This window comes from Phragmites australis, chromosome 2 (assembly GCF_958298935.1).
Source record: "Phragmites australis chromosome 2, lpPhrAust1.1, whole genome shotgun sequence".
Taxonomy (NCBI): Eukaryota; Viridiplantae; Streptophyta; class Magnoliopsida; order Poales; family Poaceae; genus Phragmites; species Phragmites australis.
Window position 1 is genome coordinate 19,623,063 of NC_084922.1, and position 19,225 is coordinate 19,642,287.

General features: G+C 43.0%; 1 protein-coding gene across 1 annotated transcript; it reads right to left on the reverse strand.

Annotated features, from left to right (window-relative positions):
- Positions 1 to 16,531: 16,531 nt before the first annotated feature.
- LOC133902124 (oxygen-evolving enhancer protein 1, chloroplastic-like) lies at positions 16,532 to 17,873 on the reverse strand. Its single transcript, XM_062343715.1, has 2 exons — positions 17,556 to 17,873; positions 16,532 to 17,468 (listed from the first exon to the last, which is right to left on the reverse strand). The coding sequence occupies exons 1-2, from the start codon at positions 17,796 to 17,798 to the stop codon at positions 16,707 to 16,709; spliced, it is 1,005 nt and encodes a 334-aa protein (XP_062199699.1). The 5' UTR covers positions 17,799 to 17,873; the 3' UTR covers positions 16,532 to 16,706.
- Positions 17,874 to 19,225: the final 1,352 nt, after the last annotated feature.

The window sequence follows — 19,225 nt, forward strand, 5'->3', positions numbered from 1 at the left end:
TGATCTTAGAGAAATATCAACTAGAGGGGGCCCACAAGCTGTCCTCCTCTAGTAAGGAAATGATTGGCATTCAATGAGATGCATGTGGGAGCCATCCTGACATCCTAAGTGCGAGTGGGGGCCGAACTAACACCTTGGACAGTTCGGCACCGCAATAGGCGGCCAGTTGGGTCTACATCCCTAGGGCCACTTGCACTATTGTATTGTCATGGTAGATAATATCTTCTGGTTAAGGGTAAAATACATCGTACCTAAACCCATGTCAAGTGATTCGACCAGCCCTAGGTCCCTCTGAGATAGCGATGGTTTGTATCGCTATCTCTGTAAGGGTATATTTATACATTTACACCATGCATGACACTATAAATACAAACTCTTAGCCATCAGACCAAGGGACCAATTCTTCTTGACCACCATATATCTGGTGTTCCTCCCTCTCCACTTCTTCTCCAAGCTTGAGCACACTCCTGTGAGTATACTCTCGCCGCACTTGTTTGTGCAAAACATATTCTTATGCCAAAAATACCTTTGCCTACTTCTAAAAAACTTAATTTTGATGCTAATAAGCATGCTGAATTTATTCTTAAGTTGCATGAAACAAATAGAGAGAATATATGGTGCATGATTGAAAAATATAGGGTTGCTGGAACTAAAGGTATGAAAGAAATGAAATTTGAACTGGGTGATTTAGTTTGATTGCATTTGAGAAATGATAGGTATCCATAATTAAGAAAATCAAAGTTGATACCTAGAGCTGATGGCCCATTTAAGATAATTGAGAAAATAAAAGACAATGCATACAAATACTACCTACCTGCAGATTTTGGGGTTAGTCCCACTTTTAACATTTCATATTTGAAGCCATACATGGGAGAAGAAGACGAGCTTGAGTCGAGGATGACTCCAATTTTAGAGGGGGAGGATGATGAGGACATCACTCCTTTGGATACGTGCAACACTACCCAAGATATACAAGGACCAATTACAAGAGCACGTGCGTGACAATTAAACCACCAGGTGAATTTGTTCCTCGCTATTCATGCTTTCTTGGATGGCTTACTACTAATTTCTTGTGATGTTTTGTTCCTTAGGAACATGGGAGAAGCACCACAACATCATCTTGATGTCACTCTCGAAGGCCAAGTCTACTAGGACTCAAAGTCAAGCTCTAGTCGGACTCCCAATTCTAATCAGAGTCTCAGGACAACATGTCAATAAAACGGGCATCACTTTCGCATGGAGTCCAATTGAGGCGTTCTTTGATTTGCTAAAAAGCTTATGATGAGAACTTTCCAATGGATCTGATCTCACCCTTAGATTCATTAGGATTAATCAGAGTCATTAAAATAAGGTGTTGTGTCATCATTTTTGGCCTTATTAGGACTTGTAAGCGTGTCAGGGTCAGAGTCCAAGTTGTGTACACCTCTCCCCATAGCCGTACAACCCTAGGTCTTCTTCTTCACGTCCCCCATATATATATAGTAGCCATAGGCTCAGGTTTTGCTTTGATTATTCTGTATTAGATAATTTCACTGCATGTTCAGTTTGTGGAACCCCAACACGTGTTCTTCATTGATAATTAGCAATATTTAGATTGTATCTACTGTGTTCTTACTTGTGTTCTCGATTCTCATGTAGGAAATGACTTCTTGGTGAGGTCAACCATGTTTTGGAATGGTTGATAACCACGGAGTAGTGGTGTAATAGTTGTGAGGGTTCTTGCTGTTCTGGTTGGAGCCTTTAGATCATCAACGTCGAAACTCCACCAAATCAATTTATCACATTACCTTTTGAAAAATCGGGAAACACCCCTATCATGAGTGGTGATTGATGAATGATGACCTTTGTTTTGTATTTGCAGCTATCAAACTCGAACCAGGAAGATCAAGAAGAAAATTCATTTGACAAGAACGATGATAGGTCTGATATGTCAATGCCACCAGAGGGAGAATCGATTGATATTTCTGATGAAGGTTCGATCCCTCCAAGACGTAAGAAATAAAGAGGGGTGAAGGTTGGCAAGCAGTCTCTATCTTGTTTAGAAGTTTGGAACAACTTTGAGAAGATCAAATTGCCATCAAAGACGGAGAAAGATGTGTTTGTTCTGAAGGCAAAGTGCTTATTCTGACATAAATTGTATTCTTACTGTGAGGAACCATCCAAATTGTATTTGGATTAATCATTAGGATGATCAATTAATAACATGAGAGGTAGCACACTTTCATCTTTCGACAAGCCACGTGCTAACCCATATTTCACCATTACGATCACGACCAACTACGATACCCGAATCCAATTTTGGTAGTCCTCACATGCCTTTTCTACCCAAGATCGGAACAGACACCTTTACAACAAGCTTCATCACATCAAGGCATAATAAAGAGTAAGTAATGTAAATATATAAAAAGTCTAGTTATTTAAAGTTTAACTATTTATAAAACAATGAACGCTAGGAGTACAAAATATAGCAGTTTCATCTCCTAGCCAGTTAGATTTACTACGCAGTGGAAATAAAGTTTATAAACAACAAAAGATACGTGGCGCCATTTGCCCTGAGGCACCACCGAAAATAACACGAGTAGCCCATACTACTCTTGCCCATCACTGACATCGACAGGCATAAAGTAACCATATACTACTTCTTCCTCACCTGCAAAACTCAACAAAAACAAGGTGAGTACGAATGTACTTGCAGGACTTATTCCATATTAGGTACATATAATAACCTGACTCCAAGGATTATGCATTTGTGATGCAAAGCAAGGAATCGAAAACAAGGTTAAATGAATTTATACACAAAAGTATTTTATCGACTCAAGAGTGTGAGCATTACAACTTAACGACTCGTACCTTACTATCATGAGATCGCAACTATAAACATATCTGTCACCTAATCATACTGTTTTCAACATAACCAACATTAGCCACTTCCCAACATACCACAACTATCCAAACATCAAAACTCTATGATTGATGCAGATTAACATAAGAATGCTCATAACTGAGAGCCCGACAATTCAAATTGATCCTACACCCTGTGGAGGGGTATATCTTTACCCACACGACTTGGGTCCATCCTCTTGACCTCCGAGACAAACTTTCTCATACCCAGAACTACCGACATGCACATGCCCCTATGGCACCAGGTTACCACGAGCATATCCCGGACACCTCTGGCTCTTCGCCACCTTGCTTCTCCTCATCATGAGTGAAAAGTCATTGGTCCTCTCTGAGCTCTAGTAGTCAGACCATGGCTAAGCCCAATCATGCTGCAGCACAATGGTAGTTGGACTGCCATCATGGTGGTTAGACCACCAATCAGACACTGAGTTTTTGGCTCTAGAGGACTCTCACGGTCAGACCGTGAGTCTAAGCGGTTAGACTGCCTAGGAACAAAGACAAAAATTGGTATTGCACGCCTCTGATGGTTAGACCGGTAGGGGTGCAGTAGGATAGCAAGGAGGGTATTTTCCTAGCTGAAATGGTTTATAAGTGTGTTCCTTTGCGAAGAAATCTTTGACTCACAAGATGATGAACTATAAATATGTGATATGTCCAAAATATGCAGAAATGGAATAATACTTACAAGTTGCAAAAAGATCAGGGAATGCAGATTGGATTCAATCCTCACACTCCCAAGTAACTTCATCCTCCATGTGGTTACTCCATTACACCTTGACAAATTTGATGGAATGGGTTCAAATCTTATGCTCAGCTTCATCCAATATCCGAATTGGTTGCTCCCAATAGGATAGGTCAGGTTGCAAGTCTTGGTTTGCAATTTCAATGTCTTTGGTTGGGACTCAAAGGCATTTCTTTAATTGCGAGATATGGAACACATTGTGAACGACGGAGAGGGATGAAGGGCCTACATAGTGAGGTGCTAACTTTCCTTTGGCTTGAAAACATTGTGTTCCCTTGAGAGGAGACACCTTGAGATAGACAAAATCTCTAATGGTGAATACTAGCTCTCGTCGGTGACGATCTGCATAGCTTTTCTGATGGGATTCAGCCGTGAGTAGACACTTGCAAATGGTCTTGACATGCGCTTCTGCCTCTTTGACCAAGTTTGGGCCTAAGAAGGATCGTTCACCAAACTCAGACCAATTCAACAGCATTCAACATCTTTTTCCATAGAGCACTTCGAAAAGAGACATTTGGATGCCAGATTGATAACTGTTGTTATAGGAAAACTCTGCAAATAGTAAGCGAAACTCCTATCTCTTCCCATATGAGCACACAAGCCCTCAACATACCTTCAAGGATCTAATTAACTCTCTCAGTTTGGCCTCTGATTTAGGGATGGAAAGCGGTACTGTGGAACAATTTGGTTCCCATAGCTTCGTGGAGGATTCTCCAAAAATGAGAGGTGAACTGAGTGCCTTAATCAGAGACGATCTTCAGAATTCCATGAAGACAAACAATTTGTGAGAGATATAACTCGGCATAGTCCTTTGCACTATATCGAGTCTTCACAGGGAGAAAGTATGCAGACTTCATAAATTGATCCACAATGACCCAAATGGAGTCATAGCCTTAGGAGGTTTTGGGTAAACCAACAACAAAATCCATGCCGACCTCCTCCCATTTCTGTGAAGGAATAGGCAATGGTTGCAACATACTAGCTAATTTGAGATGACCAATTTTCACCCATTGACAAACATCACATTCCGACACATATCGAGCAATTTCCCACTTCATGCAAAGATTTTGGTGCTTCCGGTGATGAGGACATCACTCTTTCGGATACACACACACTGAGTATTCCTCCAACAATAGGTCCATTGACACGAGCTCGTGCACGTCAACTAAATCATGAGGTGAGCTCGTTCCTTAGTGTTCCTTTATATTTTGATGAGGATGGGATGCTACTGAATAATTGTGATGTATTACTACTTAGGAACACGGGAGAAGAACAGCAAGGACGCCCAAGCCAAGGTGGAGGTCCAATCCAGTTCGAGTCCGTTTCGGAGTCCAGGACCAGTCCGCACTAAAATCGTCACCCAGGACGCATACGGACTCCGTTTCCGACGTTCTACACATGGTTGGAAAGCTAAGGCGATAAGCTTTCCAACGGGACTGGTCCCATATCCAAATTCTTTCTGAGTCAACGGGAATCATCGAAACAAGTGGACGTCCAGAATCTGTCAGGGTGCTGCGCCACCATCTTTTGGGCCGTTGGCCCGTGTATCGTGTTGGAGTCCATTAGGGACGCGTCCAGGGGTCCTTGGCCAACCCTAATCCTTTATATACAGTAGCCGCCGCCCTAATTAGGGTTGGGTTTTGCTTAGATATTGATCTACACACGGTTGTGAGATTTTCGCTCTTGTTCCGGACCGACTAGGCCGTCGCAAGTGTTTGTGGAACCCCAACTTCGAGTGCTTGAATTCAATTCGCAATATTTCAGATTGCATCTTCTACGTTCTTGCTCGTGTTCTCGGTACGCTTGCAGGGATTGAGCCTTCTTGGCGAGGTCAACCGTGCGACACGGTTGATAACCAACGGAGCTGTGTTGTAGTGATTGCAAGGGAGACGATCTGTTCGGGTCGAAGCCTTTGGATCATCAACGTCGAGTTCTCCACCCACCGACTTATCGCTACCTATCGGAAGATCAGGCCAACAATACTCATCAACTGGTATCAGATTTTCAGGTTGCCCGTTAGGTAATTTCGTTATCCCCTTTAGATTAGTCTGTTTTTCATTACCAAGAGTCCAGAAAAAGCCAAAAAATTTCCGTCAATTTCCGCTACCCTAGAACCCTTTGTGCCTTTGCAATTTTTGTTTTCAGTTGCGCGTTGTTGAGTTTGTGTCCGTGGTCGAGTCTTGTTGCTGGTTTTAGAGTCGTGTTCTTGGTTTTTAGTCAACGCTCCGTGCTGTTTTGATCACGCCGCTATCCCATCGCCACCATCCCCACCAACAAGTCGAGCCACCACATTACTCGATTTGCCACCGCGAGCCGCCCTGTGTTACTTTCCGCCACGCCAACCCTAGCTAGGTCTCAAGCCGCCTTGTAACAATTGCCCTGCCACCGCTGCCATCCTTGTTCATCTCGCGATCCTATTGCTTGCAATACCTTAAAGAGGTCAATTTCTGCAAGAGTTGCTTGAAAAAAAAAACCCTAACTCGACAGGGGTTCAGTAAAACGGCCATAACTTTCTCATACGGACTCGGAATCAGGCAAAAAAAAATTTCACGGACATCTACAGAAAAAGTTACATCCGTTGCTCCCCCGCTTTGTCGGGTTCCGCCGATTTTTTTTTCCCAAAATCGGCTCGGAAGATTGAGTATTCGAGCCGCGAAGTTTCCGCACGCTTTTCAGAGAACGTGCTTGATTTTCTATAGGCCACATCTTGCATCTGTTTGAGCTGAAAATTTCTGTGGTTGTTGCTTGTGTGCTCCTAGTTCAGAAAAAAAATATCAGAAAAATACGAAGAAAAAAAATTTCGTGATTCCTACTAGTGCTAAAAGACAAAAAAGAGGAGCACATAGAGAACACCCAGATCATTGTGCTATTTGCTGTGTCTTTCTCTGATCATCCTTTTTAGCTTTGTTTCAGCTGTTGTGCTAGGACTAGGGACACGTGATAGACCAGCAACTGTGATTCATACTTTGGACACTTATTTAGCTTTGCTCTTCTGATTACAATTATTGCTAATCCTTGCTACCATATTGTGCCTTCCAAGCTCCACCTCCTTTGATCCGAACAGGTTCACTCTTGCAATCATCCCACGCTTCCACGGTTGTTCCTCCTTACTGCGTTGGTAAGAACATTTGTAAGACCGTGGTAAGACGCTTGAGTGTGTGTGATTCCACCTTCCACAACCTAGTAGTTGATAGGGATAATATTTGTTGTCCTTTGTTTTCTACTAACCATGTCAGGTGATGGCTCTCCGTCGGATTTTAAGGATTGTGTGTCCAAGGAAGAACTCAACAAAGCCTTGCAGGATCATACTAGGCTATTGACAGACATTAGAACAAGCATTGCTAGCCTCGTCACGCAAGTCAACGACCTTGAGTTGCGACAGCCACCACAGGATGATGACCATTCACATGATGTTGATGATGATGATACTAATGATGGTGACCAAGAAGATGGTGAGGTTTTTGTTGGGCAAGATGCGCGTGCTGAGCAACGTCCTCATGCTGAACAATTACGTCGTGGCCAACAACAACGTCGTCAAGGTAATGGAGGTAATAATGTTAATCGCAACGGTCGCGATGATCCTTATTCTAAGATTAAGTTTTCAATGCCTCCTTTTGATGGTGCATATGATGCTGATGCTTATTTGAATTGGAAAATGACGGTTGATCAAAAGTATAGTTCTCATATGGTTCCTGAAATGCATAGAGTTAGACTAGCCACTTGTGAGTTCACGAATTATGCTATTATTTGGTGGAATGGTCTAGTTTCTAGTGGCTTAGAACCTGAATCATGGCCTAGACTAAAGCGTGCCATGCGCAATAGATTTATTCCTCCTGATTATACACGTGAATTGAAAAAGAAATTGCAGCGCTTAAATCAAGGTTCTAAATCTGTGCATGATTACTATCAAGAGCTTCAAATTGCTATGCTTCGTTGTAGTATACAAGAGGATGATGAGGATACCATGATTCGTTTTTACTCCGGGTTGAGACGTGAAATTCAGGACCTTGTTGATTATAAAGATTACAATACTACCAATAGGTTGTTCCATTTTGCTATCTTGGCAGAAAAAGAACTGCAGGGTCGACAACAGGTGCAGAAATTGCGGAACAATTTTGGGAGTACATCTACTTCACGAGTACCACCGGGACAAGCAACAACATTCCCTTCTACATCTACACGATCTGCTGCCCCCTCCTCCAACACTCGGGCGCGTTCAGCAGGAGCACCACAACCATCACGTGAGGTGAGTAAATCTACTGTTTCGCAGGATCCAATGCCACGCTCTTCTTCAGGTGTAGCTACCACGGGTCGTACAACGGGCATTGTGTGCCGTCGCTGCCAAGGTATTGGCCACGTCATGAAGGATTGCCCAAGCCAGCGAGCATACTCCGCAACAGCAGATGGTGGATATGTTAGTCATAGTGATGTCGAGGAAGAATATGCATTTGAAGCTAATCTTGCAGCCGATCATGACATGGATAGTGAGGGGGAGGAGATTAGTGGTACCGCTGCCACGGAGAGTTATGCAGCACGCACCTTCATTGTGAAGCGAGTTTTGAGTTCTCAAATGGGGCAAGCGGAGCAGCTACAATGCCATAATCTATTCCAGACATTCCTCATTGTCAAAGATGCACGTGTTCGTACCATAATTGATGGCGGGAGTTGCAACAACCTCTTGAGCTCCGATCTTGTGAAGAATCTTTCTTTTCCAACACGTGCACATCCTCATCCATACTACATTCAGTGGTTCAATAACTACGGTAAGGTTAAGGTAACACAATCTGCGAGAGTACATTTTTCTATTGGTTTCTACCATGATTATACTGATTTTGATATAGTGCCTATGTAAGCATGTTCACTTTTGTTAGGCCGTCCTTGGGAATTTGATACCGATGCTACACACCATGGTAGAAGTAATAAATACTCTCTCATGCACAAGGGAAAGAAAATCTCTTTGCTTCCTTTGACACCTGCTGAAATTGTGCAATGTGATAAAGCTTTAGCTGAAAAAGAAAAGAAAGAACGTGTTTTGGAATCTGAAAATCAGCAAGTAGCTCAATCTGTTTTTCCACCTAAGAAAGAGAAGAACACAACTAGGTCCGAAGGCATTAAGTTAAAGGGTGGTGTTATGCTTGCTACTAAATCTGACCTTGCTGAAATTCAAGATAATGATACTTTATGCTATGCTTTCGTATGCAAAGAGGTTTTATTTTCAATTAATGATATACCTAGCTCTTTGCCTGCTACTGTCACTAACCTTTTGCAGGAGTATAAGGATATCTTTCCAGCTGAGATACCCCCGGGGCTACCACCATTGAGAGGGATAGAGCACCAAATAGATTTGATCCCGGGAGCGACTTTGCCAAACCGCGCTGCATATAGGACCAATCCAGAGGAGACTAAGGAAATTCAGCGACAAGTCCAAGACCTTTTGGACCGTGGGTACGTACGAGAGAGCCTTAGTCCTTGTGCTGTTCCTGTTCTTTTGGTTCCTAAGAAAGATGGCACATGGCGCATGTGTGTTGATTGTAGAGCCATTAATAATATCACAATAAGGTATCGTGAACCTATTCCTAGGCTAGACGACATGCTTGATGAGTTGAGTGGTTCTATTATTTTCACAAAGATTGACTTGCGTAGTGGTTATCACCAAATAAGAATAAAATTGGGAGATGAATGGAAAACTGCTTTCAAAACTAAGTTCGGTCTATATGAGTGGTTAGTGATGCCTTTTGGTTTAACTAATGCACCTAGCACTTTCATAAGATTGATGAATGAGGTTTTACGTACTTTCATAGGAAGATTTGTGGTGGTGTACTTTGATGATATTTTAATCTATAGCAAGTCACATAAAGAACACATTGATCATCTACGTGTTGTTTTTACTGCTTTGAGAGAGGCACGTTTGTTTGCTAACCTTGACAAGTGCATCTTTTGCACGAATAGAGTTGCTTTTCTTGGCTATGTTGTTACTCCACAGGGAATTGAAGTGGATGAAGCTAAAATTGAAGCCATCAAGAGCTGGCCGACCCCTGGGACTATCACACAAGTGAGAAGCTTTCATGGCCTTGCAGGGTTCTATCGGCATTTTGTGAGAGATTTCAGCACCATTGCTGCCCCACTCAATGAGTTGACAAAGAAGGGCATTCCGTTCCAATGGGGGCCAGCACAAGAACAAGCTTTTAATACGCTGAAAGATAAGCTTACGCATGCACCTCTACTCCAACTTCCGGACTTTGGTAAGACTTTTGAGTTAGAATGTGATGCTAGCGGCATTGGAATTGGAGGAGTGCTACTACAAGGAGGTAAACCCGTTGCTTATTTTAGTGAGAAATTGAATGGGCCATCTCTTAATTATTCGACTTATGATAAGGAGTTGTATGCTTTAGTGCGAGTTTTAGAAACATGGCAACATTATCTTTGGCCTAAGGAGTTTATTATTCATTCTGATCATGAAGCTTTGAAACATATTAGAAGCCAAGCCAAACTGAACAAACGTCATGCTAAATGGGTTGAATTTATAGAGTCATTTCCTTATATCATTAAACACAAGAAAGGAAAAGACAATGTCATTGCAGATGCGTTATCTAGACATTATACCATGCTGTCCCAACTCGATCATAAGATTTTTGGTTTAGAAACAATTAAAGGATTATATGCTACTGATTTGGACTTTAAAGATGCTTTTGAACATTGTAAAGAAGGAAGAACTTGGAATAAATATGTGCTGAATGATGGATTACTATACCGTGCTAACAGGCTATGCATCCCAGCTAGCTCTATTCGCCTATTGTTCTTGCAGGAAGCGCATGGAGGTGGTTTGATGGGACATTTCGGAGTGAAGAAGACCGAGGATGTACTGGCTACTCACTTCTTTTGGCCTAAGATGAGGCGCGACGTCGAGCGCTACGTGGCACGCTGCACTACTTGCAATAAAGCTAAGTCTCGCTTGAACCCACATGGACTTTATATGCCTCTTCCTGTTCCTAGTGTGCCTTGAGAGGATATTTCTATGGATTTTGTTTTAGGATTGCCTAGGACCAAGAGGGGGAGGGATAGTATATTTGTCGTTGTGGATCGTTTTTCAAAAATGGCACATTTTATACCTTGTCACAAGAGCGATGATGCTACACACATAGCTGATTTGTTTTTCAGGGACATCATTCGCTTACATGGAGTGCCTAACACCATTGTTTCGGATCGTGATGCAAAATTTTTGAGCCACTTCTGGAGGATACTTTGGAATAAACTTGGGAAAAAGCTGTTGTTTTCGACGACATGTCACCCTCAAACCGACGGACAAACGGAGGTTGTGAACCGCACATTATCCACCATGTTGCGGGTTGTTTTGAAGAAAAATTTGAGGATGTGGGAAGAGTGTCTACCCCATATTGAGTTCGCTTACAACAGATCAGTTCACTCCACCACCAAGGTAAGTCCGTTTCAGGTAGTGTATGGTTTTAACCCCCGTGCCCCTATTGATTTACTTCCTTTACCAACATCCGAGAAATTGAATTTTGATGCTAAGACACGTGCTGATTTGATTCTGAAAATGCATGAGTTGACTAAGCAAAATATTGAAAAGATGAATGAGAAGTATAGAACTTATGGTAGCCAAGGTCGGAAACATATTACTTTTGAAATTGGTGATCTTGTGTGGTTACATTTGCGCAAAGATAGGTTTCCTGAATTGAGAAAGTCTAAATTGCTGCCTCGAGCTGATGGTCCTTTTAAAATTGTGGAAAAGATCAATGATAATGCATATAAGCTTGAGTTGTCTGCAGATTATGGGATTAGTCCCACATTTAATATTTCAGATTTAAAGCCTTACTTGGGAGAAGAAGATGACATTGCGTCGAGGATGACTCCAATTCAAAAGGGGAGGATGATGAGGATATCACTCTTTCGGATACACACACATTGAGTATTCCTCCAACAATAGGTCCATTGACACGAGCTCGTGCACGTCAACTAAATCATGAGGTGAGCTCGTTCCTTAGTGTTCTTTTATATTTTGATGAGGATAGGATGCTACTGAATAATTGTGATGTATTGCTACTTAGGAACACGGGAGAAGAACAGCAAGGACGCCCAAGCCAAGGTGGAGGTCCAATCCAGTTCGAGTCCGCTTCGGAGTCCAGGACCAATCCGCACTAAAATCGTCGCCCATGACGCATACGGACTCCGTTTCCGACGTTCTACACATGGTTGGAAAGCTAAGGAGATAAGCTTTCCAACGGGACTGGTCCCATGTCCAAATTCTTTCTGAGTCAACGGGAATCGTCGAAACAAGTGGACATCCAGAATCTGTCAGGGTGCTGCGCCACCATCTTTTGGGCCGTTGGCCCGTGTATCGTGTTGGAGTCCATTAGGGACGCGTTCAGGGGTCCTTGGCCGACCCTAATCCTTTATATATAGTAGCCGCCGCCCTAATTAGGGTTGGGTTTTGCTTAGATACTGATTTACACACGGTTGTGAGATTTTCGCTCTTGTTCCGGACCGACTAGGCCGCCGCAAGTGTTTGTGGAACCCCAACTTCGAGTGCTTGAATTCAATTTGCAATATTTCAGATTGCATCTTCTACGTTCTTGCTCGTGTTCTCGGTACGCTTGCAGGGATTGAGCCTTCTTGGCGAGGTCAACCGCGCGACACGGTTGATAACCAACGGAGCTGTGGTGTAGTGATTGCAAGGGAGACGATCTGTTCGGGTCGAAGTCTTTGGATCATCAACGTCGAGTTCTCCACCCACCGACTTATCGCTACCTATCGGAAGATCAGGCCAACAATACTCATCATCCGGGGTGAATGGACAAAAGAGAATTGTGATTTTTCCTTATCAGCTTTGGGACTTTAGGGACCACTAGTTGTTTTCTGAACCACGAAGTACCTTGATCATCCATGCAAAAACATCTAGCTTGCCCCTCCTTAATCCTGTCATGAATTCTTCTCATGTCGTTGTCCTCTTTCTGGGCTTCCTTAATGTGGTCGAGGAGAGTGGATTTTATTTTAAGGTTGGAAAGAAATCCCTCGAACCATCTCGAGTCCAAGCTTTCAGAAATCATCACAAAGCATGGTAACTCCAGGCTTGAGCGAGAGACAACTACATCAAGTCTTTTGACTCAAGGCATCAACGATGACGTTCGCCTTGTCGGGATGATAATGAACTTCTAATTCATAGTTTTTTTATCATTTCAAGCCATCTCCTCTGTCTCATATTTAGATCGGCTTGGGTGAAAATGTATTTGAGACTTTTATGATCAGTGTAGATACGACAAAGATTGCCTAGGAGATAATGGTGCTAAATTTTTAGAGCGTGCACAACTGCCGCAAGCTCTAAGTCATGAGTTGGATAATTCTCTTTATGCCACTTCAATTAGCATGAAGAGTAGGCAACAACTCAACCTTCTTGCATGAGAACACATCCGAGACCTATGCAGAAAGCATCACAATAAACATCAAAATTGTTGCTCATTTCTGGTTGAGCAAGAACGGGAGTGGTAGTGAGCAGATTCTTCAAAGCTTGGAAATATCCCTCATTTCCATCAGACAACTTGAATTTATTTCTTTTCTTCAATAGCTTAGTCATGGGTTCGAAAATTTTGAAGAAGTTATCGATGAACTGGCAGTAGTAACCCACAAGTCCAAGGAAACTCCGAACGTTGGAGATACTTTTGGATTTAACATAATTGAGAACCTCTCGCACTTGCTTGGGCCAATGGCAACTCTGTTTTTAGAAAGGACATGACCAAGGAAAGCAACTTTTTTGAGCTAAAACTCGTATTTCCTAAACTTAGCATAGAGATGGTGATCTCGAAGTTATCCAAGAACAATTCAAAGATGCTCTGCATGTTCTTCTTTAGTCTTGGAATAGATAAGAATATCATTGATGAAGATTACAACAAAAGAATCTAGCTCTTCCATGAAAACCGTGTTCATCAAGTACATAAAGTAGGCTTGTGCATTGGTTAGACCAAACGACATGATGGTGTACTTGTATAGTCCATAATGAGTAGAGAAAACCATCTTATAAACGTCCTCCAATCGGATCTTGATTTGATGATAACCCAACCTCAAGTCAATCTTGCAGGAGAAACATGCACCGATCAATTGGTCAAACAAGATGTCAATACGAGGAAGGGGATACTTGTTCTTGACAGTGACAGTGTTGAGTGGACGATAGTCAATGCACATCTGTAAGGTGTCATCCTTCTTCTTGATAAAGAGAACCGGGCTTCTCCAAGATGAGGAGCTCAGTCGGGTAAATCCTTTCTCAAGCAATTTCTTCAACTGCTTCTTCAATTCCAGTAACTCATTGGGAGGCATCCGATAAGGTTGCTTGGTTATTAGGGCTATTCTGGGCATGAGCTCAATAACGAATTCAATATCCTGGTCTAGTGGCATTTTTGGCAATTCTTCCGAAAAAAATCAGGGCACTCGTATACTATAGGAATGTTCTGGAGATCCATGGTTGTGACACTTATCAAGGAATATAGATGGGGACCACCCTCTCTAAGGTGAAGGAGGATCTACACACCACTTAGATTTTTTAGAGAGACGACTCTTTTAGCGCAATCAATAAGAGCACTATGTTTGGTTAGCCAATTAATTCCTAAGATGGCATCTACTCCTATAGTATCGATCACGATCAAGTTTGCGGAAAACAAAACGTCTTCAATGAAGATCTTGGCCATAGGAATGACTTGATTGCCTTGTAGCTTGGTACTGGATGCATCGATGTGAAAGAAAGAAGGTAGTGTCTTGGTGATGATGCAAGACATAATCTTCCTTGATGAATAAATGAGATGCTCTAGAATAGAAAAGTACGATCGCATGATGAGAATTCACGAGTAGCGTACTAACGAGCATGCTATCATCATTTCGAGCTTCTTCGGTGATGATGTGGTTCACTCGGCCATACTTGCGAAATTGTGTAGTCTTGGAGACTGGACGAGGGGGTTACATGGGTAGTGGTGGTCTTAGAGTAGTCACCACACCTCCTATCTTCGAGAAATGGTGATCTCACGCGAAGTGTCCGATACGTGCACAATTGAAGCATGGGCCTCCAGGGCCGCCAATCACACTCCCTTAGATTATGGTGTGTCTTCAAGTTTGTCCTTGCGATATGGGGCATGGACATTGCACCACCCACATTAGTCGTGGGGTAGCCAAAGTTGAAACACGTGGAGGAGGATGATTTTTCGTGCGCCGACGTTGAGAGCTCCCACCCACAGAAGGCAACGGGACCTTTTTTCGCTTCTTCTCTGCAATGCTAGACTTGTTATTTTGTTGCTGCAATGCTACTGGAAATTGGAATATGCTCTTGCTTTGGAAGTTTTGTAGCACATGTGTGTATTTATGTATATGTTTGTGTGCAGACTATGTGGAATATGCAATTGCTGGAAATTTCCTTTGCGGGTAGACCAACTGATGTCAGCATGTGGCTCAGCTCACGAGCCAGTTGAGCTGGCTCAAACATTTGACAAGCCCAAACTGAGCCTATTTTTAGCTCGAAATTTTGACGGGCTCGGCTTGCACAAAAGCGAGCTCATGGCTAGACTCGGCTTCTTTCTAGGACGTTGTACAACCGGTTTTAGGAAAAAATCTAAAATTAGACATCATATATAAGCATATTTGCTGAGATGAATAATATATTGTCGTATTTACAAATTTAGTATCCGTATTCGGTGCATCTTTTACCGAAAATAGATTTTTGGTACACCGTACGCTGAAAAACCAGTATTCGGCACACCGTATACCGAATATCAACCTTATTTTGCACACGCACACGGTGTGCTAAATATGGTCGTATGCCGAATTAGTAACCGCACAGCAGGCAAAGACCGTATTCGACATATCGTGTGCCGAATACGGCACTGTAGCCCATATTCGACACACGATGTGCCGAATACGGTTGATATTCAGCGTATGGTGTGCCGAATATGGGCTACAGTGCCATATTCGGCACACGGTATACCGAATATGACTAGGTCCATGGTTTTTCAGTGTACGGTGTATCAAAATTTCATTTTTAGTAAATGATATGCCGAATACGAATGTTAAAATTATAAATACGATAACATGTTATATATTTCAGTAAATACGCTCATATAAATTATCTAATTTTGGATTTTTTTTCCCTGGTTAGATCGAGTGCCACACGAGATTGAGTCGGACATTGTACGATCGGTTATAGAGTCCAAGACCTGGTGGGTACTGTAGCGACAGAGGGAGACACAGTAGCCGCTTGAGATTAGAAGAGAAACTATTGAGAAAAATTAAGATTTTACGAGGAATTTTGAAGACACGTCTTGTAACCTATCCATGCAATAAAGTGTAAATTTCATCTTTTTTTGGTGCTTTCTGTGTTTGTCGTTTTCGTGGTGATTTTCAGTGGATTTCTTGTTGGTTGAGATTTTTCTTGGTTTGATTCATCCAAAATCATCATCAAGTATCATGGTAATACTCTGAGAAATTTGGTTGATTGAATTTTAGTAATTCTTACATTGTTTACGTTTGATCTATATTTTTGTCACAGTCTACTTGCGAATTTCATATCTTTAAATCCATATATCTAATTGATTTGATTTTTATAGTAATAGTTTTGTATGATTATCTAGTTTATACAATAAAAAATTGAGAGCAATCCAACGGTTAGATTTTTCTGGACATCATTTTTATGATATGATTGCTATCTGTCTTGAACTAATTTTTTGAATAAATTGAATATTTAATTAGGGTGATTGAAATTTTAAATTTAACTTTCGCTATCATTCACCCCTCTAATTAGGTATTTTATGCATATTAAATCCTACATACTGCAAGAAAATAATATATCCTAAGGGTGCATTTGCACATATACACGTATTAGACAGCTGTCCTCTCCACTTCTCCAAATGCAAGCAATATATGGGGGTTCATAGGTTCATGAGAACACAAGAAAGAAGAAACGCAAACTAAAATAAAAAACCAACAGCCCTAATTAATTTGCATTAATAGATACACAATGCCTCCTCCTTTGCTCTCAAAAGTATTATCATGGTACACTGCCCATCGCGGACGTCTAGTTAGATTCGAGCTGCGCGTACCAGATCCCCTGGATCTTAACATCCTTGGGCACCTTGGCCCCAAGGTCGGTGTCCGACGGTTGCACGCTCTCGAAGACGCCAATGACCTCGCTGGTGTCCGGATTGCTCTTGATCACGCTCAACGTGATGTTGCCCGTCGACGAGGCGGCGTTCTTGATGTTCTCCTTCACGAGCTCCTCCTCGTCACCTCTGCCTCCGGCGGGGAGCGCCACCGCGTTGTCGTACCCAGTGGAGCCACCACGGCCCTTGGGGTCGAGGAAGGACGACCCACGGTAGCTGGGCACGAGGAAGGACCCGCCAAAGCTCTCCGGCTTGCCGGTGGCGACGAGCTGCTTGACGGTGAAGAGGAACGGCACGCGCTCGCCTCCTGGGAGCTGCACGGTGACGGCGGCGTAGTCGATGCCGTCCTTCTCCTCGAACTTGATGGTGCCGTCGGAGCTGACCTCGAGCTGGCCCTCGATCTCGTCGAGGGTGTAGGTGAGGCGGGTCATGAGCTTGGTCTTCTGGAACTCGGGCGGGGCGTTCTTGGCGATGCCCTCGGCCTTGACGGTGAAGGACGTCGGCTCCAGACAGAACTTCTTCATCTGGTACTTGCCGGGCTTGAAGGGGAAGGAGTCGACGCCGCCGTCGATGGTCGGGCACTGGTTCGCAGTGCCTGTCCCCTTCACCTCTAGATATGTCTTGCTCTGGATCTCTTCGTAGGTCAACCTCTTGGGCGTGCCCTCCGCGCTCGCGCCCTGCACCGCGCACACGTCATCAACTCATCATCACCTTGAGCAGCTAGCAGCAGCTGCGCCGGCTACAAACCGTGCATGCTCGCTTACCGAGACGAGGAGCGCCGAGGTGGCGAGCGCCAAGCCGGCAAGCTTGGCGGCATCGACGCACTTGCTCGCGACCTCCTTGAAGTCGGACTGCAGAGAGCACGTGACCCTGGCCGCGCCGGTGTCGACGCCGAACGCCCTGGAGACATGCGATGACGGGCGGGACGGCATCGAGGCGGAGGAGGCCCGGCCGCCGATCTTGGCAGGCTGCATCAGGGTGGCCGCGGCTTGGAGCGACGCTGCCATTGTCGTCGCTGCGCCTGCGCTCTCCAGGGACCTTGCCTCAGTGGTGTGTGTCGTGAAGGGCGTTTTGTGAGGGCGGGAGAGTGTTATCTATGCGCAGCTAAGGGCCAGTGGAGGATAAGAGGAGTGGATAAGGGGTGGAATCCCATTGGTGGCTTGAGGCTATGGTGATGCCGACGTGGAGGCTCACGTAGCATGGCTAGGTGCCACTCGTTCCAGGGAGTGTGGTGGTGGCTGGTTTTGGTTTGTGGGGACTGGCTCACTCGCAGCGTAAGGATCTTGATTTCAGCCAACGGGCATCATTAGACATAATGGAAGAAACAATGCATCTGTTTCTTGTGTAAACCAGTCCTCAAGGACACCGAAGAGACGATTTCGAATCAATGCAGGGTGATGAAAATAGAAGGAAAAGGACAGAATCTGAACGACAATTAAGTCCATTTGTCAGATCATGGCATCGAAGATTGAATGAACTCGTCGAAATAACGTTGTATACAAATCTTGGAGGGTAAGTGAAAGTATTTATTAAACTTTAGCGCACGGAAATGGAGAAGGTATGAGTTTTCTTTTTTTTTTTTAAACGAGAAAGCAAAAGGTGATAGTAAAACTAAAACCACTACACCTTAGGGTCTATTTATTAGGCTGAGACTTTTTAACTATTGGCTGAAAAGTTATTGTATGATTTTTGACTTCTGTCTTCTAAGTGTTGATTTTTTGTTATTAGCTTTTATAATAAAATTTTATTTTCTCAGCACATCAAAAAACCAAAAAAGTTTATCTCAATCAACTTCTTAGCTTTTAGTTTATCTTCTCATAAGACAGCTTTTCACCTTTCTAAAAATCAACTCAATAGCTGGACTGTTTAGTTCGATGAAGCTAGAAATTAGAAAAGCCGAACTAAACACAATCTTACTAGTGCGCACAATCCTAGTAACAAACATGAGCAGAAGTGCATCTAACCTGAACTATAACTACTTTGACCACTGAGAATCAAGTCTTTGCTAAGATGGCTAGTGAAAATTGTTGTACTCCTATGCACTAAAGATCAAACTCAATATTTGCTCATTGGAATTTTCTTTCAATGATAACCAACGTATCAATTAACAACAAGACGTTTGTAGTAACTTTATCAGTTTATAAGTTCTATATCTCTAATCTTTAATAGGTATTACATAAATAAATACTGAAGTTTACGAATTATACTGTGTTTTAAAAAACTACTCCGACCACTTGTGGCTTCATCACCCCATGGGTCCACTGCCACCTCATAGCCATATAGGCATCTTCTTACATTCCCAACTCAAGTAACCGTGGCACTGACTTGGAGAGAGCTAAAAGAGATGTATTGAGGGGAGAGAAGACGGGCAAGGTGGTTGCGAATGAAATCAATAAATTGGTGGCGAAATAGGAAAGTGAATTCAAACGGGTTT

Coding starts and splice junctions, on each gene's coding strand:
- LOC133902124 (XM_062343715.1), bottom strand. CDS start 17,798: ATGGCAGCGTCGCTCCAAGCCGCGGCCACCCTGATGCAGCCTGCCAAG. Junction 17,469..17,555: donor CCTCGGCGCTCCTCGTCTCG/GTAAGCGAGCAT, acceptor TGCGCGGTGCAG/GGCGCGAGCGCGGAGGGCAC.